Source organism: Erpetoichthys calabaricus, chromosome 10 (assembly GCF_900747795.2).
Source record: "Erpetoichthys calabaricus chromosome 10, fErpCal1.3, whole genome shotgun sequence".
NCBI classification, from domain to species: Eukaryota; Metazoa; Chordata; class Cladistia; order Polypteriformes; family Polypteridae; genus Erpetoichthys; species Erpetoichthys calabaricus.
The window spans coordinates 69,276,984-69,300,333 of record NC_041403.2 but is presented as its reverse complement, the minus strand read 5'-3'; the positions used below and the strand labels follow the sequence as shown (position 1 = coordinate 69,300,333).

General features: G+C 36.6%; 1 protein-coding gene across 1 annotated transcript; it reads left to right on the top strand.

Moving 5' to 3' along the window:
- The first annotated feature begins 409 nt into the window (after nucleotides 1-409).
- firrm (FIGNL1 interacting regulator of recombination and mitosis) lies at nucleotides 410-23,081 on the top strand. Its single transcript, XM_028811385.2, has 23 exons — nucleotides 410-427; nucleotides 813-901; nucleotides 1,480-1,584; nucleotides 1,867-2,007; nucleotides 2,104-2,266; nucleotides 3,277-3,361; nucleotides 4,014-4,152; nucleotides 4,307-4,396; nucleotides 4,477-4,541; nucleotides 5,877-6,025; nucleotides 6,537-6,666; nucleotides 6,765-6,951; nucleotides 7,305-7,387; nucleotides 7,790-7,841; nucleotides 10,791-10,880; nucleotides 11,009-11,194; nucleotides 12,686-12,808; nucleotides 15,250-15,345; nucleotides 21,059-21,172; nucleotides 21,269-21,373; nucleotides 21,534-21,614; nucleotides 21,710-21,820; nucleotides 22,598-23,081. The coding sequence occupies exons 2-23, from the start codon at nucleotides 836-838 to the stop codon at nucleotides 22,793-22,795; spliced, it is 2,559 nt and encodes an 852-aa protein (XP_028667218.2). The 5' UTR covers nucleotides 410-427; nucleotides 813-835; the 3' UTR covers nucleotides 22,796-23,081.
- The last annotated feature ends 269 nt before the right edge of the window (nucleotides 23,082-23,350 follow it).

Here is a 23,350-nt window from a genome sequence, read left to right as displayed (position 1 = left end):
AAGTGCCGACAGGAATTACATTCCACGTTGCCCAAACTTGTCATATCCTTTCATAATGTTTATTGTATCAACAGAGAAAAAGAAAAAATATTGTTATTACAAACTTACAGTGTTAGTGAACTTTCTATTTTATTTTGCCCAGGCTGAATGGTATGCTTTTTACTTAGTTTAAAGATGGAAAATTAGTTTCAGCATTTGTATTTAATAATAATCTTATTTACCTATTGACTGCTCCTATCTGAACCATAACTCTACTCTTTAACATATACTATATGTTTCATATGTTTTATAGTAAATACTCTTTACACATGCCATTTAAACTATTTCTTTAATAACTGGATTACATTGTTTCCATTCACTTCTCGAGTTTTCCTGAATATTACGCACTCCATTTATCATAATGCTGTCAGCTGGAATGAACACTTCAGTAAGTATGGTAGATTATTTCCTTCGTTCCCATACAGAATGTAATGATTGTGTGTATATATACAGTGTGTGTGAGCATGTACTATGAAAAAATATTTTAATTCAGAAGTGTCAGACAGTTTGTAGAATATCATTTTTTTTTTCAAAATATGTGTCATTTGGAAGTAAGAATAAATGGAGTAAAAAGTACACAGAGATAAACATCTATTTTTATGATGAAAGTCAAAATGTTAGTGCTTTTATAAAGAAATGACTAAATAAATAAAGATGGGCTTTGATTACAACTACGTGTTTTTTGTGCAACAAAAACAAATTTATTCTTAATTTACTGGAACAAATAATGTTTACAATACAAATATTGACGTGATTTTTTTTTATCATTTTAGGTGTGCTGAAAATTCTTACAAAAATGTTTTTGCCTCATCTCCATGTTTCACGCTTTGAAGAAGAGTTTTTTTCAAAGATTTTACCAAAGGTATAGAATTTTGTGTTGAATGGAGTGTTTATATTTGAGATAATATAATGCGAGGAGAACAAACTCAAAGATTTGAGGGTATTGAAATTCATATATTACATTTAAACTTTAGTATTTTGATGAAGTAGTTTATGGAATCTTAGATTAAAATACTTAATAAGTAGAACTTCCCCTTGGGATTAATAAAGTATCTATCAATCTATCTATCTTGGGTGCTTATACTTGATATAATAATTTAAGGTCATAATTGGAGGCTCTGATAGCTTCTGTGCCTAAAGAAAGATTTAAAAATCTAAGAATGTCCAGGTTAAAACATTCTTCAATTTAGGAAACCCATGTTTTTGCAAAGCATACTTTCAAAATATAAATATAATAAATGTCTTTAAGGAGTAATGTTTTAGTAATCTGTAAAATATTTTTTGGCTAGACAATGTTTTACTTTTTCTTTCTTTTTTTTTTTTTTTTTTTTTGCTTATTTCTTTTTTTGTTATGATGTTTTGACATTAAATAGGATTACAAAGAAATGAATAACAGTTTGATGAGTTTTTTTATAAATTATAGAAAAATGTTTTTTGTAGCTTGTCAAGATGTTTGATGATTTAATGAGCGAGTTATCCCTTAAAGCAAGTGGATTGTCTAGTCAAAATTTGGAATTGCGTACAGCACTAAGGCAGACTTTACAGGTAAGAAAAACTGTTTTTGATTTGTTAAAGTTGAAACTAGGCAAAGTGACTCCTAGGTAAATAAAGTATTTCTTACATTATTTGCAGCTTTTGATTTTCAAATCTGCTTATTTTCACTAGCTTCATTAGACTAAATAGTGGGTCAGTATGAAAAGTAAACATTGGAATATGCCATAACATGTTATGGGTAGGGTTCCTCCAACTACCAAAAGTATGTGTTTAAAGCAATTTGTAAAAATTGATATGGAAAAAATTATTAAACACTTACAATAATTTTCACAGACAGTCATAAATATTATAGAAATAATATCACAGTGTGTCAGACATTTGTGTTCATCGGAAGAGACTCTAATTATGGAGGACATCCGATCATTGCCATCTTGTACCCTTCATGTGTTAAAGAATACTTTCCAGCACTGCAAGGTAGGTACAGTTTTTAAAAGCTTCAAATTTTAATGGTAAATGATGATTTTTTTGCAGGAAACTCTAATTAATTAATTTTATTTATCATGCTTGCAGGAAAGTGAGTCTGCATATAATGGACACTTATCACTGGTGGCAGATCTGTTGCAAGCTCTGTTTAAAGAAGCCTTTTTGCTTCAGAAGGCATTAATGGAACTTTTGGATAGAATTTTCTTAGAAAAAGCATCAACAGATAAAGAAGCTGTTAACATGGTAACAGGTATTATCATCATGAGCAGGAAATAATCAGTATAGTTTTTGCTAAAGACCTGCTTTGTATTTGGATAAGTGCTCTGGTATTGCTATACTTGTGAATATTCCTGACCTGTCCCTGTCCTATTTTTAAATAACACATGATGAAATCATCATTATTTATTTGTAGAAATCGTGTCTGTCAGTTTTGAACTGAGATTGTTACCAGTAATCTTTACTATTTTCTGGTTCTTTCTTAAAGGGTTACCAGATTTTTGTATCTCATAAATAAATCCACCAATGCCTTGTGTTACCTGGAAATGATGTAAACTATACTATTTCATAAGTAGCATTTGGTAGAATAGGGAAAAGATGACACAACACTATGTGAATAATCTTAATACACAGTTGTAAACTCATTACCATTAATAATTGTCAAGCGATATTGCTAAATTGCCACGTGATTGCAGCACATGCATAAGTTGTTCATTGTCTTTCATTCTACCGCTTATAGTACAACAATACGTCAAATTTTACTCATACTGCTCCTAGTTTTTGCTTTATCATCTATTTGATATAATGTTTATTAGTTTCAGTAATGAGTCAAAATTTGGTTTTAATTAAAGTGCTATTCAATATCTTATTATTGTGATTGACATTGAGGTCACTTTAATAAAAGGACAAGAGCATCTCTGTGTCTGTCCAGTTGCTATGTCCCTGTTATATGCCATTTCGTATGGGATTCATAAACGTGGTGCTAATGTTTGTGAAGCACCATCTGTTGGAATGAAAAGTGTGATGCATTTTATTGCTACATGCAATATAAAATGCATTCCAATAGATGGTACAGTGTAAATTTTAATGCTGAATACACTGAAGTATACATGGATTGATTAGATTTCAACCTGTCTCAAATGTGTAGCATAGCCAGTTTCAAAATAATTGTACAAAAGCTGAATAAATGCCAACTTTTTTCTCTGAAATACTTTTAAAATGGTTCAATAGTGGTTAATACATTTTACGAATAATCTTTTTCAGTGATTCACAGTCTTCTAGATATCTGTTCAGTTATTTCAAATATGGATCATGCATTGCATGCTAATACTTGGAAATTTATTGTTAAGTAAGTGTTAAACCTTTTTCTCACTCCTAGTAAAAGTAGACAACTGTACTATTTTGAACAAATGTTTTAAACTACTGTACTGTATGTCTTGTGAGGTTATGAGAGGTACACAGTAATGTGATATTTTTATTGGCCATAGAAAACATAAAACATTCACAATTCTCATTCTGCTCACATTCTGTGACTTTTGCAGACACTACTATACTTTTCTTAGTTTTCAGCATTTTATGTATTTTCAACAACCATATGTAAGCTTTTTGAATTGATATCTCCAAACTACTTGCCATGGCACTAAGACCTTGAGCAAAGTGTTAAGAAAATTGTAGGTGATTGTAGTCCCCAGTTGATGTACTGTTTATTATGCCTTGTATACTTTAATCTCTCGCAGTCTGATTTTTTTTTTTTTTTTTTTAATTCGCCTGCCTATATTTTTAATTTGAGTCAACACTTTGATAGTAAGGAAAAAGAAATAGCATACTGTTTGTTCATAGAGAAAATGTTTTTAAAATTTAGTAACACGTGTTGTTTAAAAGTGAGTAATCAGTGAATTATATATGGTAAATATTATTTTGTTTTTGTTTGTTTTTTGTGTTTATTCCCAAACACATCCTTTATCCTTTATGTTTTTTTTTTTGTTGTTGAATTTGTTTAGGCAGAGTGTGAAACACCAGTCTTTACTTGAAGAGCAGCTGCGGCACAATGACATTTTGGGGAATTTATGTGAAGACTTGCTTTTTTCATTTCAGTCCTGCTTACAGTTAGCCGAACAGATGAAGCAATCTAACCTCTCAGTAAGACAAACCACTGTTATTGTCAAAATAAGTGCTATTTTCAAATCATAACATAGTTTTAATAAAACAAAAGTACTAAATTATTTGTAGTGTGCTAATGTCTGTAATATCATTATCCAGTTTAAAAAAAGTCTATAATTTTCTCATTTTGCAGGAGACTGATTTCACTACAGAGTATAAATTGTTTCAGAAGTCTGTAAAACTCTGTCGATTTTTTGCCAATACAATGGTTCATTACATTAAAGTAAGTGAAGTATATTTGTGGTAAGGGAATATTCATAAAGATGTCTTCAGCAGTTGATTATCTTTGTTTCTTGTGTATAGGAATTTCAGCCTTTTCTTTCTAAGTGTTGCGGGAGAGTACACAAATTGTTTCTTCAAATATATAGGTATGTTGGCCACAGTATGTCTTTTATTTGCATGTTTTTGCTACTGAAGTATGATGTATTTACATCTAGTTTACTAGTTTTTGTATAATTAATAATGTATTTTCACTTTTTTGTTTCTTTCTCCTTATATTACTCAACTATACGTAAATCAGTTTAAAGTTTAAAGACTGTTAATTGGTACTTAAGGTACTTTGTAGTAAAATGGTTTGTGTGACTGCCTTGCAGCTCCTAATACTGGATTAAAACCTGGCTGGTTTACTATGTTGCAGTTGACTCTGCTCTTTATGGGTAGAAAGTGTGGAAGTTAGGGTCCACTGACTCTGGTCTGCTGTTTGGAAGTGCCCAATCAATCAATGAAACAAGCAGGAGGAAGCTCAATCTTTTATTGTTGCAAGAGGCAGCATACTAAAAGAGACATGGACACCAGAGTGGTAGTGAATCAATGCTACAAAGAGGAACTAGTGCCAATCTCCTTTATACACTTTATCAATTACGCAACAGTTCCAAATTATTTAATTGTATCAGCAAAGACCTTTACCATAATTGGTTGCATTTTGTTACTAAGAGGTTACTGCAATACAGGATTACCTAGTATAGTCCTAACTGACCAGGACCACAAAGTTTACTGGCAGTCCATTAGCTCCACTGGCCCATGTATACGTGACTTAAAACACTAAAGTACTAAAACACTTTGTTACAAGCTGGCCCATTAATTGTTGCACAACTGATTTATTTCTGGAGAGCTCAGTTGACTACAAATTCCCTGTTGAGCCTAGCAGAGTCTGTCAGTAGGAAACGTACTAAACCACAAGAGTCACAGCACGTTCACTTGAGAAAAGATTGCTTTTATTCTTTAATTCTTATATATTCTGAAGCTGTACTTGCTTTTACCAAAATTTTCAACAATTTTCAAGCTGCTGAGTTTTGCTACATTCTAAAACCTTAAAACGTAACATTTAGTACATACTTATTTAAATGTTCTTTGCTAATCTTATCCAAACATTTTGTTAATGCTCAAGCTCTTTTGCCACATAATATTCTTATTTCTTATGAAAAGGTGATATTTTATATTCATTCATTAGTATAGGCTTAGCAGGACAGTAGATTCAGCACTAACTCAGGAAGTAATACAGTTAGTTCGACCTGTAGACTCCGCACCTTCATGTTATGTTGGGTGCATACCAAGCCAGGGTTCAAATTGTTTTTCCACAAATGTGAAGATTGCCAAAAATATTGGTATATTGGGAAGACAAGTAAATCAGTTTGTTCCAAAGGAATATGATAAATCAGAAATTTCCAGAATGTCCTTGACTTTTTTTTTTGTTTTATTTTTAGTCATTTTCCACCTAGCTTGTATGCACCAGCACTTTTGGATACACACCAAAATGAAATAAACAGCATTGTCATTGTGGCACTGGATCCTCTCATTACTCTGATGTTGACCTTCACATCGTTCGCAGAAACGGTTTTGTCAGCAGACCAACGTGAGCAAAGATTCTTGGTATTATTAATGAGTCCTTTCTACATATATTTTAAGAGTTTTAGATTCTTAAAGACAATCTGTAAGACAAATGGTGTTTGCTGCTTAATTAAATAGATATTTGCAAGTAAATTATATTTTCTCTTTCTGAAAGTTTCTTATAGTATAGTTAAAATATTCATATTTCCCTGCAGTTTGTGTTGCCCTCTAGAAAATTCTTTCCCACGAAATCCTGAAATAGTTTTGCAGTTTCATTTGACCTAATGCAGAGTGTTGCTATTAAACAGTTCATTTGGAAGAAGCACTGAGTAATTTAATCATAAAATAGTACAAAGATAATCTTACATATTTGTCTGTAATTCTTGTAAAATGGTTCAGCATCTGTAAGTATTGTAGGAGCCAGTGACCTAGACTGAGTAGTGGATGTTAGCATTAACAAAACAGAAACATGTATACACAGCAGTGTATATGGAATTCACTATTGTGTCATATGTTTTTATTTGTTTTATTTTTAGAGATATGTCCAGACCAGCTTCTTTCACAGTGTTTGTTACTAGTTAGCATCTTGGATAAACTCCCTTCGCTGCCAGAGGACAAAGTGGACATGTGGTGTCGAGGTAGTCAATTCCCTGAAGAGAATGTTAGGTAAACCCTAGGTAGGGGGTTGTGGGAATAAGAAAATAAATACACACTGTTTTTCTTTATCAAGAAATTGATCTGTCTTTCTAAATTTTTTTTTTCAGGTTTCCTATATTCCAAGCACTTTTTTGGAGTTTTCAGCAGTGTTATTGTGAGCGGGCAGTGCCTATTTATTTACCTGGGGTGATGGTAAATGAAAAACCTCAGAACAGAGTTACATTGCATCACTACGTCTGTGTACATCTTTGTGCTTTTGTTGCCTCGCTTCCTTCTATATGCTTCCCTGCTTTGGTAATTTCAGTGATCTTATATTCTTAATAATATGATCAAGTGTTCTGTATATCCCAGCACTTCAGGGAAGTTAAAACTAACTGATTGCCTGTCTCTGCCCATGCCTCAAATCAATAAAAACATTTTAACTGTAGAATACATTCCATGACCATGAGTTAGATTTGTCAGGTTTGAAAATATGATGTCATTTTAACATATTCCTAGAATCGCAGTCTTCTGGAGCTATCTGGCAGTAGTGCTAAGGACTGTGCTGTTGTACCATCCAAGTGTGACATTTAACACTAGAACTGATTAATTGTATACATGACTAAGTTATTTTTGATAACATTTTTTGCTAAATTCTGTTATTACAGGAAAAGTCTCTGCTGAGTGCCTTGCTTTGCTTAGATGCTCAAACGGCTCTTCTTGCAGCTGATGTTTGGTGTTTTCTAGCACGGTAAACATTATTACATTTTATGCATTAACAAATGCAAAACTGCTCAATGAAACCAAAGAAGCCAACATGTAGAATTGGTCATTGATTCATTAAATGGCAAAGTAGTATTTGTAATTTCAACTGCTCAGATAGCAGTTTAAACAGAATTTTGTTCTGCCTTGCTGTGCTTCACTGTAATTTGTGAGCTTGGGAAAATTGTCAACCCTGTTTTTATTTATGTCATTTCACTGGTCTATCCAGTATAGTGAGGTTTTCAGCTTAGTAATAATGGGTAAATGAATATATTAATATTATTATTTGAACTAGTTTAGTAGGATCTAGGTTACAAGGAGCAAAATACACTATTCCACATTTTTTCTAGATACACAAATGATTATGACATTAAAATATAACTGTTTACAGGTATGGGACAGCAGAATTGTGTCAGCATCATGTTCATATCCTAGCCCAGTTGGTGAGTAGTAGTACATTAAGGAAATATGTCTTTATGATGCTCTGTGAATATGCTTTATCATATACTGTTGATCACAAATACAAATCATTTTGTTATAATTTATTGTAAGGCTGTCATAATTTAGATTTTTACAAAAAAATTGGATTTGTTTTAATGTTGCCTATGTGTACAAGGGTGTAAATGTATATCTGCACAAATGGCTAGAGTATAAAAGTGTACCTGTACTGACATATTTTACTTTGTATTCAAATGTAAAAACACTTTGCTTAGAAAATGGAACTCAAGGATATTATTCATCTAGTCAGATTAAAAAATGTAATTTTTTCATTTAACAGACTGCATTATGTTGTCACAGCGATGCTGCTGATTTTATGAAAATAAATTAGAATTCAAATTTTAGCTAATCATTCTAATGACGGTCTTGAAAATGTCAATTTAACAATTTTACTTATGAAAAGTCTTTGGATGTAATTAATGTGTAGGTGCTTACTTTGGAGTGAGGTCCTGCTTGGCTTGAAGAATTCCCCTGAGCATAACTGCACTTTATGGAGAGCAGGGAGCATTGGAGCCATTAATGGTGGCTGGCCTTTTTTATAGGTCAAGGCATAACTGAAAATTATCTAGTCCTCACTTAATCCTAAAATAATATAACTCTGCCTTCAAGTGACAAACACTTCATTACTTTTTCATTATTTATTCAACAAGAAATAACCCAACATGCTGAGGTGCATCGTGTGTAAAAATAAGAGTAGGAGTATATTGGAGTAGCTTGCTGAGCTGCCTGAGGCTGCAAGATCTTGAAAATAATCATTTAAAGCACTAACAAAAACATTGACATATGCACGCAAAAAAAACACACGGCTACACATGCATACAGCTACTGGGTTACTCTTTCCAAATCAGACATTCATTGTAAAGGACTATAATTCATCAGCACATATGTTTTTTTTGTGCCTTGTGTCGTCATTCCTGCTGTTTTTAAACAGCTTGTAGATTCTTTTTTTCTCCAGAGCTAGAGGTGTCCAAATAGGAGTGGGTGATGAATGTCACCTAGTAAACCAAGTTAACAAGTTTGTGTTCTGTGATTAATTTTAAAAACAAACATTTCATTGGTATATTAAAAATTAGTAGAAAACTTAAAAACACTTTAAACATTAAATACATCCTATCAACAATCTGCAAATCTGTGCATTGATAAGGAAATAGAAAATATAATTTTATGTTGCTGTGTTAGTGTTTTGAATGTAATGTTATTGTGTATTTGAATTTTAATAAGTGAGCCCCTATAAAACTATTGTACAGAGTGTGGTGTGCAGTTCAACTCACTGTGGGGAAAGAAACAATTTGAAATAATCAACTGGCTTAGTCCGAAGTGTGCACCAAGACCCTGTATGATTTTTTTTTTTTTTTTTTTTTTTTTTTAATCTTGCAACCAAGATGCCTCCCTGGGGGTCTGTCAACGGATAGCCTTCTGAAATGACAGTCACATGAGTTTGTATAATGTCATCACCTTTCTCACTCATGCTTGGGATATTTTATCAGCACCCTCTGTTGTAACGGCTCAAAATCCTTATGTAACTGTGCAGAATCTGATTCAAACATCTTCACATATTTGTTTTGATAAGAATGACAGCCAGTACTTACTTGATGGCCATGCTGTAAAGAAAAGTGCAAGCTAAACAATACAGTCAAGGTGATTTTTTTCTTAACATTTTGCCTTCTAAACTTTATGTCAACTGTAGTTGACATCCACCTTCTGAAAAAATTAAAGTAAGTTGTGCAAAATCAAAAGCCCACACCAAGAAATATTCACATTGAATATAATAAGAGCATCGAGTTTGCTGTGATTGGTAATCTGACTGTGACTGTGCTATTGATGAACTTCTTCCAGAACTGCTTAATCTCTGTGACTCACATCTGTGTATTACAATGCATGAATTGGTCATTTTGATTCATACAACAACATACCAATGAGTGTAAGCCATTCCAAACCACATACATGTATTTTTCTTAAGCTTATTGTGCTGTAGGCTTACTTGTGTTTTTGTGGTCAGTCTTTTTGTATGATCCATATGCATTTTAGATTCACCTCACGTACTGAAATTTTCCTGAAGAATTCTGTTACAGAGCAGGATTTATAGTTCTCTTTAGTGAAGGGAAGACATCTGTGTTGTCATGCAGCAAAGCTATTATAATTATTGATTATTGCATAATCTTTTATTAGAATGTCGTTCTAGAATTTTAGAGATCATCTAAAGTGCTTTTTGTTTTCATATAGAATTGTTCTTGTAGAAATCTGAATGGCTGCAAATCCAAACTTTCATTGTTTGTACTTTATGGTTCTGATTGTAGTTTGTGGGAGTCCTGCAAACCTAGAAATGGCCAAGTAACATTTTCCAAGCATAAAGATTTAAACTTTTTTTTTTTTTTTGATGTTTTAGTAATCTTTTATTTGTAGCATGGCATGCTTCTAAAGCCAGGGTCCTAACATGTTCACTGTGTTCATTATTTTGAATTTATATTAAGTAGACTTGATATAAATATGGCCTCATTTATGCTTGTAGAGCTAACTTTAAATATCCCTTTAATTGTTTTGGATTCAGTAGGAGAGAAATAATTTTTTACACCTGAAAGTCTGATTGCCTTGCACTCCAAACTCTTTTGCCTTTTGTTTTTCTTTCACATTTCATTTTACTGAAAGGACTGATTAGATTAACTGTGAAAAATACAATATTTGGAAGTCCATTTTATCCAATTCAGGGTCATTGAGGAACGAAACCTATTCTGGCAGCTCAGTCATGCCAATTTGGAATTGCCAGTCAATTTAACACATTAATGATAACTAACTGGGGTGACTATTCGGTTTGATTTAAATTGAAAATGTAAAATGTTGTGTAGCATTTCACAGGATGGTACAGTTTAAAAGTATGTCCTTCTCGTTGTCTTTAGGTTTTGCAGTGTCCAGGAGAGTGCTATCAGCTCATACAACTTTCATCATTATTGAAACGAATGATGTACTTTATTACTGTGGAACATCATGTAAGAATGAATTCTGAATTGCATATGCAGTACTGGTTAAACTGTGGTATTATAAAACATGATCTGCTTTAATCCTTTGAAGTAGACATGATTATGAATACATTTGTAATAATTCTGTCTTCAAATAGGTTCTCTTTTTGGAGAAGTTTTCTCCTGGGGATCCAGGTAATTTAGTGCTGTGGCAGCACATTTCTCTCAAGGCCTTTAATATGGATCTGAGAAAACAGGCAGCAAATGACATTATGAGGTCAGCCGTAACAGTGTGCACCAGGTGGATTGAGGACAGAGGTGTGCTACAGGAATTGGAACTTGTGGTGAGAGACTTTCATACAAGTCAGTTTTGAACCTTGGTAGGAATGACAATCTGGGTAGGGACATGTTAAATGTGTAGATTGGTGAAAATAATACACATCTGTGCCACACACAATCATCACATTTACACCTCTGAAAAAGAGTAAAAACTGTTCCTGCAAAAATGTTCAGTTCACACGTATGATCCTTCCTTTGCCTTTTTCTTCACACACCAGAGTTTTGGTTATCTTTCAGTTCTCATTTGTCTTTATTCTTTTTGTAACAAGGAATAGACATTAGTCTCTGTGAATATGACATATTTTATGTCTGTATATGTGTATGTACTGTATATACAGACATTTGTGTAATCTGTCTAATATGCTGAATTAACACTCAGTATAGTACTTGGTAGGGCCCTCTGTTTCCTCCAGATCAATCTAGTTCTTCAATGGCAACCTGGAAGCATTTTAGTCCATGCTGACTCAGCAGTTCCTGCACGCATTTTGTTGCCTATTTCCAATTCTTCCTTTTCCTCATTGTACAAAGGTGTCATGCTTGTACAACTAGTTTAAAATGATGTGTCTTTTGAGACATGACACATTACCTTGGTGTAAGTATTTATTTGCAAATGGAGAGACTGTGGCTATGAAGACATGCATATTACCAGCATCCTTTGGTATGCTGTGGATTTCATTTGACACTTCATTGGTATTGAGGGGTCTAATGTATTGCCACATGAGAACAATTCTACCACCTACTGTACTTGCACTGTTGACATAAAGCTTGATAGATTTAATTAATTTATGTTGTTTAAGCCAAAATACATATTTTAGCAGGAAGCAAGATTCATCAGATCTGAGTATTTTATAAATAAATGTCTACGCATGGAAGTGAGAGTTGGAGTTGGTTTAAGGGCTCCACCTCTGAGGAAACAGAAAACTCACTTAGCCGCTAATAAGACAAGGGAAACCTCAGAAGAAAGACAAAGCCGCTTAGCTGCTAACATCAGCAAAACAGCATCCCTTTTACTTTTCCTCCTGCCACTAATGCACCAGAGATGCGAGCACGTTGGCAAAACGAATCCTCCTAGGAGAGAGACACCCAGAGTAGTTCCTTTCAATAACCTGACATCTCTATATTTCAGTTTTTCTTCTGACTATTTCAATAGCTTGTAGGACCCCAGGCGTTTTACAGCATGGGCTTACACAGCTCGTATTTTTATATTGAGGATACTTTTTTGACTTGCAGCCACAATATTGATTGTCTGGAGCAGCAGGCTGTTTGCATTGATGAGCATGTCTGTCTAATAAAGTGGCCACCAAATGTGTAATATAAAATAAGATTTGTCTAGAAACTACACAAAATCACTAAATACACATTTCACTGATTAATTACCAATATAAAATGTCAGTTATTTTTTGCATAAATTCATCACTTAATATTCCCTTAATATTTGAAGCTAGAATAATACAAAATAGTAACGATAATTTAATATACACTTTTTCCATTTGTAGAATACAGCCCTTTGTGCTATGTGGTCTGTGTGCCGGTGTTGCATGGATGTTATTGATGAAGAAATTCTGAAATCTGTCACAGGACATGTTGGTCAGCTGTGGATGCGCATGTCTGTCCAACAGGTAAGAACACATTTTTCAGGCTTTACTTGAAGTTGTACTCCCTCTTTCCTTAGTAAAATATTAATATCTCTGAGTAACAAAACAATAGGCGATGTAGAAGAAAATCTAAAAATAGGAAATACAGTGCCATGAAAAAGTGTCAAGCTTTAAATCATTTTTCATACTTTATTTTCCTAGGTTTTTAATTCAAAGTATAGAAGGATTTGTACATCAGGGAGCTGAAAGCTTTGTGCCCATTTCAAAGGAAATGGCAGTGCAGTTGTTAGGGCTGCTGCTTCACAGACATTGAGTCCTGCATCTGGTCTTCATCTGAGTGATGTTTTCCTCACGTCTGCAGGGTTTTTCCTCTCACGCCCAAACGTGTCTATTAATTTAGTTGATAAAAGTGGCCCATTGTGAGTGTTTGACTGGGCTCTGGGATGGACTGGCAGGGCTGCTTCTTGCCTTTTGTCCATTGTTAACAGGATGGGATCTGCTCCTCGATGAACTGGATTAGGTGTGTCTTGAGAATGCTACAAGTCAGGCTTAAACACAATTTTACAAAAATTTGCATTGGCTTTTTTGGGGAAAAAACATAAGGCTGTTGAAATTGCGTTATTTTATTCTCTTAAGTTTTCCCTTAAATTGCTTTTGTGACTGTAATTAATTTTAAACAAAGTTTGATTTGTTAATTCTGCATGTTTGACCAAAAGAATACCATTATTGCATTTTTAAATATGAATTGTTTTGCAAACAGCCAAATGTTTTATCAGATTTAGTTTAAAAAATTCATAAAACCAAGAATTGTAATTATTTTACGGTGTAATAAGAATGACCAAGAGACATTGGAAGGTTTGGGGCAGCCACCCATATAATATTTCCCGGCTGCAAAATCTATCAAAAAGAAGAGACATGTTCACACAGCTGAGTCCAAAACAGATGTGACTATTGTCTTACGATGGTGACTTTTAAATGCTTGCAGAGGATGTGATGTCATTAGAACCGGAAGTGACGTCGTTGGCTGCACTTGAATCGGGCAGGATTTCCCGAGAATGGTCTGCAAGGAATTGAGAGAGAGAATCGGTGCACTTCGCCACCTCCTGGTCCAGCGTGGAATTACATCTATTTAGGCCCTTTAGTTGTCCCCTGATCACACGTGTGCGACGACGGTTATCACTGTGGTATTCTCATTTTGCCATCTTAGTCACAGCCTCTAAATTAAATATGGCTTGTTTTACACTGCTGCTCCCAATTCTCTTGTCTTTGGCCCTGCTTTGCAGACTCTTTAAGCTTTCCATCTCATTTCAGTTTCTTGAGTAGGCGCTGCCTATATCTGTTCCTTTATCTGTGTGCACTCAACAAGCTTCCTTATTCCCATTCTATTAAAATCAAACAAACAACAAGGTTGACTTCATTGTACAAGCTGACATATTAATTTAGTGATCAGGTGCCAAGAAGGAAGGACGTGTTCACCTGGTAAGCCTTGTCTTTGCTTCTGGATGAGAATGGACTCATGGTATTGTTAACAGGTAGAAGCAAATGGAAAATGGCAGAGTTTTGATCTAATCAATTATTTTTTTTAATCAATTTTAATTAAAAGCAAAGAACAATCCATACAATAAAATCAAACTTAACAAAACCAAAATTCAACCCCCACCCAAAAAAAAGAAAGAGAGGAGAGCCTGCCAACAGAGCAAATCTTTGAAGCAACAAGGAAGAATATTCTTTTCCTCAATATAGAAGGTTATTGAAAAATGTTATTGAATAGATCCTGCTATATCTTAAAGTTTTGAACAGGTCCTCTGAGTGAGAATTAGATTTTTTTATTTATCTTAAATAAAGTACATGTATTTATAAGTGCATACTGCCTATAAGGCCAAATTAGAATTTTAGGACATGGTGCATAATTGTTCAAATACTTAACAAGCAAATAAAATAAAGGTAAATATGTAAAATCGAATGTGAAATAAAGAAAAATGTTAACTGAAGTTGTTTGTGACCCAGTAGGTCAGGTGCATTAAAGAGAGTTCAGTGTTAGTGGGGCGCTGGTCAGCACCAATACCCTGCATCTCCAGGAAGCCCAGTTTCTTCGAGAAGTGTCACTCTCTGTTCTGGAGTTCTCATGTCTTCTTTTAACTCAAAACTGGCTCACGGCCAGTGAGTATGTGTGTGTGTGGGCCCTGCACTAGACGAGTGTCTTTATCTACAAGGCAATCCTTCTTGCACCTGACCACCATTAGGAGGTTCAGAAAATGGATGGATGGATTGTTTGCCGAAAAGAAATTGTGTGAATCTCAGGAGGTAGAGCTATCAGTTTTGAACCCAGTTCAAGATCACTGTACTTTAATGCACTACAGTTTATAATTGCCATATTACAACTTTTATTTTTCAAACTGTTTTACTGTGTAATAGTTTGTCTAAATAAGCGTTTCCTTTCTCAAAACATCTGTCTGATTTTATAGGTACCGAATCAGCCATGTGTCCAGGGCACTGTCCACCGTCTGCTGCTGTTATCATCAGCTCTAGTGCAAAACCTTGACCCACCGATAATCTCTCAGGTAATACAGTCACTCATTGACTAAAGCAATTTATTCAACATATTTACTGTGTGGGGAAATTTTATAATGGAAAAGTAGTATGCTTCCCTCTTTAGCTTGCAGCCTGCTTTTTATTAGAGTGTTTGTTTAAAAATAAGGTGAAGCTAGATAGGCACTTGTGTCATTGACAGGTCATTTGAAACAAATATGATGATAACATTTTAAAAAACAAAATAAAACAAGTAAGGAAATATGCCCCTACACTGCCGTGGTCAAAAGATTTCACCAAGCCTTTTGCATTCCATGTATGACTTTCACTGAGTTCTTTTTATATATATATATACTGTATATATTATAAAAGAAAATCCTGCAACAAGACGTGATCTTGAAGAGAGACACTTCAGAGAGGCAGGGACACTTTCACTTCCTGCGACACGGTCAAGTCACGTCATACTGACCTCCATTGGAAGCATGTTCCCGTGAGACCGGTGACCTAGTCATCCCCTACTTACAAGCATTGTCAAGCAAGATCACGGTCATGTAACCTCTCAGTTGTTGCCCCGCCCTACTTACAACCCTTTTCAAACAAGACCATAGTCATCTAAAAAGCTAAGAAGAAAGAGCAGCTCTAAAACAATTGATAAGTTGAAGATGACATGACCACAACTAAGCGAAAAAGAAAGAGCAGCGCATCAAAAAAAGAGCTGGAGAGAAATGAATGCTCAACAAAATGCAAAAAAGAACAATAATAATCTGACTTAGCGAAGAAGAAAGAGAAGCTCAAACAAAATTAATAAGTTAAACATCACACATCCACGACTAAGCAAAGAAGAAAGAGCAGCGTGTCAAAAAGAGACCCAAAAGCGTTGGGAGAGAAAACAATACACAAAAAAAAGATAATCAGCCTGGAACAAGTGGAACTGAAAACCTTGCAGGTCCAATTGGGGTCAGAAATTAAAGACAAAGAGTACAAGACACAGTAGAACTTCATAAAGACGTTCAAAAACGTTGGTGCCATACACACACACACAGCAAGTTCACAAACATGACAGTACTAAAATTCAAAAGTGTCAAAAAAAAAAAGTACAGATCACATTTGCGCTAACAAACAAATTATTACTCGGAACAGCAAACACTGAACGAATATATGGACATACTGTAAGTGATATGTCGGAAGTTTGCAGATATTGTAAGGCTTTAAAGTTTAAGTCGGAGACTTGTAGATGGCAAATTCGTGTTGCTATCAGGGAAAACTACTGCTACTTCCCAATGAAGAGGCGTTTCCGCGAGAATTAAAAGATATGTTGTTTGGTGAACAGGAAATCCACAAACACTACAGGCAAAATATACGCATCTACAGTAATCTTTTCGCGTTAGCGTCATTCATTGCACAAAACGTGGATTTACACAATAATGGACCATACACGATGAGAATCTGTGGTCCCGCAACAATTAAAGCTACGACAAGTTTAATTTTGAAAAAACACAACTTGGTCAGGTGTATGTTTATGATCACTGAGAAACGCTGCAACATAGAATTGAAAGAGTTAAACAATCAGACGTACTAGAAATTATACAGCCAATAATGGATACAAGTCCGCATGTCCAAAAGTATCGCACTTTACACAACATTTATTTACAGAAAATACTGGCAAAGAAATTTCTTGGATTTCTATCTGAATCTGAAAGATCACAGTCGCATTTATAATAAACCAACATGTGATGAATTGTCAGTGATAATAATTTCAAAAGACAGACATATCAAAGACAGTAGATATTCGTGTATATCCAAAGGCAAAGCACGAGTCGTCATTTCTATCAAATACATCGCCACATGCCGACCCTTTACTCTTTCCTTTGCTATTCCAAGATGGTGAAACAGGATGGTCGTACAATATGAAACCAACGCATTCAGAAAAACGAATAACACCCACCCAATATTTCGGGTCCAAATTAGCGCTACGCTCCCATGTATTTAACCCACTTCTATCATCTCAACATCTATCGCAACATTATATTATTAATGCGTATGTAAAAGTCGCAGCTAATCGTCTCTTCTTTTTTAAATCGAATCAAGTTAAACTTAGAAGGGAACAAATGCAAGGGCTCATCGATCACGTTAAAAATTAAAATATCAATAGTTTAGACAAATTCAAAATAGGTAAAGCGTAATATTACTTTCTTCATATCAAGGTAGTCCAAGAGCATTGCAACAGTTATATCATGATACAATGGCAATATCCAGAACTATCGGTTGGCCAGATTAATTTGTTACAATGACATGCAATCCACAATGGCCATAAATCCGCAGTTGTTTTATCACAGTCTTATTTTTATTGAATGAATTGGACACGGTGTTTGGGCAAAAAGGAGATCTTAATATGCCATTCGTATTACAATGTTTACAGTTTCCCGTGAGAATAGCTTTTGCAATGACAATTAACAAATCACAAGGACAAACATTTGAAAAAGTCGGATTATTTATATCACTCACGGCCAGTTATACTTTGCATTATCACACTGTAAGATCAAACAAGGAATCAAAATTCAGTGTGATCTTGAAGAAACGTTCGTTCCAAATATTGTTTTTACTGTAGTTTTAAAATAAAAAGTGAGCATAATGCATATGTAACAATTCCCATGCATAAAAAAACACTTTAAATTGTGTTTCCACAGGACCAGACCTGGGGGTTGGCAAGCGAAGCGAGCAGGGAGCGCAGCCTCCTAGTATATAAATATTATTGACTTAAGCAGTTCAAAATCAGTTAAATGTTGTATGCAAAATAAAGAAAAAATGTTTACTTATAAGGCGGCACGGTGGTGCAGTGGGTAGCGCTGCTGCCTCGCAGTTGGGAGACCTGGGGACCTGGGTTCGCTTCCCGGGTCCTCCCTGCGTGTAGTTTGCATGTTCTCCCTGTGTCTGCGTGGGTTTCCTCCGGGCGCTCCGGATTCCTCCCACAGTCCAAAGACATGCAGGTTAGGTGGATTGGCGATTCTAAATTGGCCCTAGTGTGTGCTTGGTGTGTGTCCTGCGGTGGGTTGGCACCCTGCCCGGGATTGGTTCCTGCCTTGTGCCCTGTGTTGGCTGGGATTGGCTCCAGTTCAAAATCAGTTAAATGTTGTATGCAAAATAAAGAAAAAATGTTTACTTATAAGGCGGCACGGTGGTGCAGTGGGTAGCGCTGCTGCCTCGCAGTTGGGAGACCTGGGGACCTGGGTTCGCTTCCCGGGTCCTCCCTGCGTGTAGTTTGCATGTTCTCCCCGTGTCTGCGTGGGTTTCCTCCGGGCGCTCCGGATTCCTCCCACAGTCCAAAGACATGCAGGTTAGGTGGATTGGCGATTCTAAATTGGCCCTAGTGTGTGCTTGGTGTGTGTCCTGCGGTGGGTTGGCACCCTGCCCGGGATTGGTTCCTGCCTTGTGCCCTGTATTGGCTGGGATTGGCTCCAGCAGACCCCCGTGACCCTGTGTTCGGATTCAGCGGGTTGGAAAATGGATGGATGGATGTTTACTTATATACTGCTCCAAGAAATTAAAGGAACACTTAATCTTCACAGTCCAACACCGGATCAGTTAAGCTTCAGAGATATCAGTCTGTCCAGTTAGGAAGCAAAAGCGATTGTGAATCAACTTCACCTGCTTTGGTGCACTGGAATGGCAACAGCAAGCCAACCCCCTCAATGGGAATGGTTTTGCAGGTGGTGGCCACACTTGCGTTATCTTTATCCTTTCTGACTGATTCTTCTCTTCTGTGTTTTGCTAGTGTCCTCACTACTGCTAGCATGAGGCAGTACCTGTAGTCGATTCAGGATGGCACATTCATATGTACCATCGCAAGTTGGTTTGCTGTGTCTTCCTGTACAGTCTCGAGACCATAGAGGAGATAACAGGAGATGGGCCATTACATGAGTAGAGCTGGACAGGGCCATAGAAGGGCATCAACCCAGCAGCAGGAGTGGTATTTGGCAGTGCTCCTTCTGTTCCTCCTCACACAAACAAGCAAATGACCACCAGCTGCCTACTGGTGTGCATGTTTCTGATCAAACTGTCAGACTCCATGAGGGTGGCATGAGGGCCCTATTTCCTCTAGTGGGATCTGTGCTCACAGCCCATCTCCATGGGCTTGATTGCCATTCACCAGAGAGTACAACAATCAGGAGCTTGCTATTGGCACCTTGTTCTCTTCACAGATGACAGCAGGTTCACACTGAGCATATGTGACAGATATGACAGTCTGGAGACATCGGGGTAAACATTATGTAGCCTGCAACACCATACAGCATGCCTGGTTTGGTAGTGCATCAGTGATGGTCTGGCAAGGCATATCCTTGGAAGAGTCACACAGACCTCCACGTGCTAGCCGACAGTACCTTGACTGCTGATGGAAACCTCAGAGCTATTGTCAGACCTTATGCTGGTGCAGAACAATGCCTGGCCTCGTGTGGCAAAGGCACTGACTGGCCTGAACGTTCCACAAACCAAATCCACAATATGCAGTCATGATCGGAGGCAAAAGGCTGCAGAATGCTCCATTATTTACACAGAAGCTTGGTCATTGCTTTTCTGACAATGCAAGTTCTTCAGGCCGCTAAAAGGCTTCATCATCCTGTTGCGGATGTACATGTAGTTGAATGTAATCAACATCGGTACAGTACTAGTTTTTTTTTCCAATATGACATGTCATATAATTAGTGCAATAAAAGTAATAATCACCAGGTTAAACAGTATCTATAACTATGTCAGCCAATCCGAGCCAGAATCCTTCCCGAGACTTACCATTCGCCATGTACCCAGGTCAGCAGATTTAAGCGGAGGTTTGGGTCTCATAATTGCTGCTCTGCACGTGTTTGTCATCTCTGTTTCTCTCTCACACACACCCACCCCCAGCCAGTGCTCCATTTATGACTGGAGTGTCAAGATGGGCAGGGGGCTCCATTTATGGCTGGCCCCCTCTGACCGCGTCTCTCTGCCAGGCCTTTGATGCCACAGCAGAATTTGCAAGCCAAAAGCACCACTGGTCTTTAATGTAAAACAACAGCTTCTGTGATGAGATTGTTTTGCATAGAAACAATGGAGTTGTTTTTCAACTGGGGATCATCTGTACACTGCTGTGTTGTTTAAAATATTGGATTTCACTATCGTAAAACATCTTTGAAGACCCAACAAGTTTAGTTTGAACTCTCAACATATGCAAATGTGAGGTAATATAAAAATCAGCAAAGTGATTTGGATAAACTCGTCTGACTTTTTAACATATGGTGGAAAAATAATTTGTGACTGGAATTGGCCATAAAAAGTTCTAATTAGTGTCTCCTTATTAACAGGGAAATTTCTTAAAGTGGTGATCTGCTTTTGTTTTTTGTGCATTGATTGTAAGGCTGTGCTCATTTTTAAATTTTCAATAAGCTAATGGAATTCTTTTTTTAGATGAGCAGGCTGTACTAACACACGCACTGGTTCAGCTCTCAGCTTCTTTGTGAAGTTTACGTGTTCTCCCTCTGATGACTGGACTGTACTTGTGCACAGAGACATCCTCTCAGCTCAGCCGCCTCTGAAAGTGAATTAAATTGAATTGTAATAATTTGCTGCTAGAAATAGATATTTAGAAGTGCAGGTCAGGGTCGTCCCTGACAATGGCAGCGTTTGCTTTGTTGTGCTGAGCTGAATTTGAAGAAAGAAGTAGGTAACCACAAGTACTCTGTTAACATCTTCTCTTTTGTCTTTTGTTTTTTTTAGATTGTGACATTCTTAAGCCTTCTTTTGCCTGCCCACCCGCCAGATGAAACTGTTTTGGCCATTTTAGAATTCTTGGAATCATTAGGAAGAATATTTGTACCACAAGAAATACAGGTGGCTTTAAGTAATGTGTCAAATCAATAAACACTCGACAAATTACCCCAGCAATATTAATTGTCAAAACCATATGATTTGTCTTTGTGTTCACAGGTCCATGTTCTACCAAAGCTGTCAGATTTCTTTGCCTTCCTACTAGCTGAAAAGTCTTGGATTCTCTACCAGCATGTTCTAGAAGCATTCACATATTTTGCAGAGGTGATATTTTTCTTCTCAAATTATCTTTAGTGGTCTTTTTTTTTTTCTCCCAGTGCATCCATTCCAGTCTCCATACACATTTGGTCAGCACTTTACTTCACACACATTGTTTAACATTCTCTCTCAACTGTCTTCTGCTCCTCTTGTATTTCCTCTAAAGGTAACAAGGCATGAAGAAGTTGTTCCCCAAAGCTTAACATGCGAGGAAATGAAAAGTAAGGTGGTGGATTTTCTCAGTAAGGTATGCAGAAGAACTGAAAACGGTACTTGGATAAACGTGTGTGGATGTGTATTGTTGTTGTTTTATTATTATTATTTTTGTTTGTTTCTTTACAGAATATCCCTTTACAAGAAAATGTTGACTTGAGGATAAAAAGACTAAAATCTGAAAGGTCCACTCTGAAAACACACCTGGAAAGAAATACTTTAGAAGCTGCTCATGAGCAGGTATGTTAAAATCATCCGTCCATTTTCCAACCCGCTGAATCCGAACACAGGGTCACGGGGGTCTGCTGGAGCCAATCCCAGCCAACACAGGGCACAAGGCAGGAACCAATCCTGGGCAGGGTGCCAACCCACCGCAGGATACACACCAAGCACACACTAGGGCCAATTTAGAATCGCCAATCCACCTAATCTGCATGTCTTTGGAATGTGGGAGGAAACCGGAGCGCCCGGAGGAAACCCACGCAGACACGGGGAGAACATGTAAACTCCACGCAGGGAGGACCTGGGAAGCGAACCCGGGTCTCCTAACTGCGAGGCAGCAGCGCTACCACTGCGCCACCGTGCCGCCCTGTTAAAATAATAATTACTGAAATTGCATTCTTAAAAAATGTTTTCTGTAAACAACAAAGATGTTGAAAAATGAGTAATTTCACTAGGATTATTATTTTCTCTAAGATTTCTGCACATGCCCCAGGATGGCAGATCTTGCCTATACTGTCTGTTGATATTTAAGCACGCAGATTATCCAGAGTTTATTACTTGAAAGCATATTCCTAAAATGTTTTTGTTTAGATGTTTAATGTAACTTCCTCATGACGTTCTACTCACCAAGTTTGGCCCTTTTTGTATTTTTCTTAAGGAAGCACGCTAGACAGTTTCAGGAATATTAACATCTTTAGCACAAACAAACGCCCCACTGAATTCCGCCTGACATCCTGTTATCGTAGCTGATGGTCTTATTGCCGATTTGCAGTATGAATATGTGATGTTTTTCAGCCGTGCTCCAAACGTGTCAGACAGGAGACCGTTGAAGAGGAACACTACGAGCGGGCAGTGCAGTTGGTAGAAGACGCTTTGAGTGCTCTGGAGTCACTGCTGCAACAAACCCCAGCTCCAGAATGGCTAGCCCCCAGAATAAAGGGACTGCTCGATCAGATAACTGGGATGAGGAGCGCCTGCTCCAGTGCTTCTTAATGGTGTCGTATGTTGGAGGATTTTAAATTTTTTTTTTATTTTAATAGCTTAGTTTTCTTTATTGTATAAAATGTAAATATGTTCCCTTCCGTGTACATGCTGCTCTATTTTTACCAAAGTGAATTACTTTTCTTAAGTTCTTAACAATGCAGTTCTGTCTTGTAATTACCTGTAAAATACTCACAATGAGTTATTATAAGTACAATGCAAATATATTGATTAAAACATTGACTTGTTAATAAGTAAACTGTAAGTATGAAAATAAAGGTAGCACAAAAAATCTGACAAGTAAAAAGTGGCTTTATAATAAGGCTGTTGAGACGCGTTTATGGTTTAACGTTAATGATGAAGGCGGCTAGCTAGCAAAGGAGCCCTTCGGCTGTCTGGATCCGTCTCTTTATACGAGTATTGTGTCTGCGCCCCCCCCGCCACCGGTGTTTCCTGTACAAACGCTGTGCCTTTCATATTCTGGGGTCAAATTAATGAACTGCATGAATGGAATCTGCGCTTCAATCTGACGCACAGCCTTCATCAATGTTTGAAGTTCTCTAGAAA

Excerpts from the sequence above, each read along its gene's own strand:
- firrm (XM_028811385.2), top strand. The coding sequence starts at position 836 with ATGTTTTTGCCTCATCTCCATGTTTCACGCTTTGAAGAAGAGTTTTTT. Across the intron at positions 11,195-12,685 it reads TACAGGAATTGGAACTTGTG|AATACAGCCCTTTGTGCTAT; the intron begins GTGAGAGACTTT and ends TTCCATTTGTAG. Across the intron at positions 21,821-22,597 it reads TAGAAGCTGCTCATGAGCAG|CCGTGCTCCAAACGTGTCAG; the intron begins GTATGTTAAAAT and ends GATGTTTTTCAG.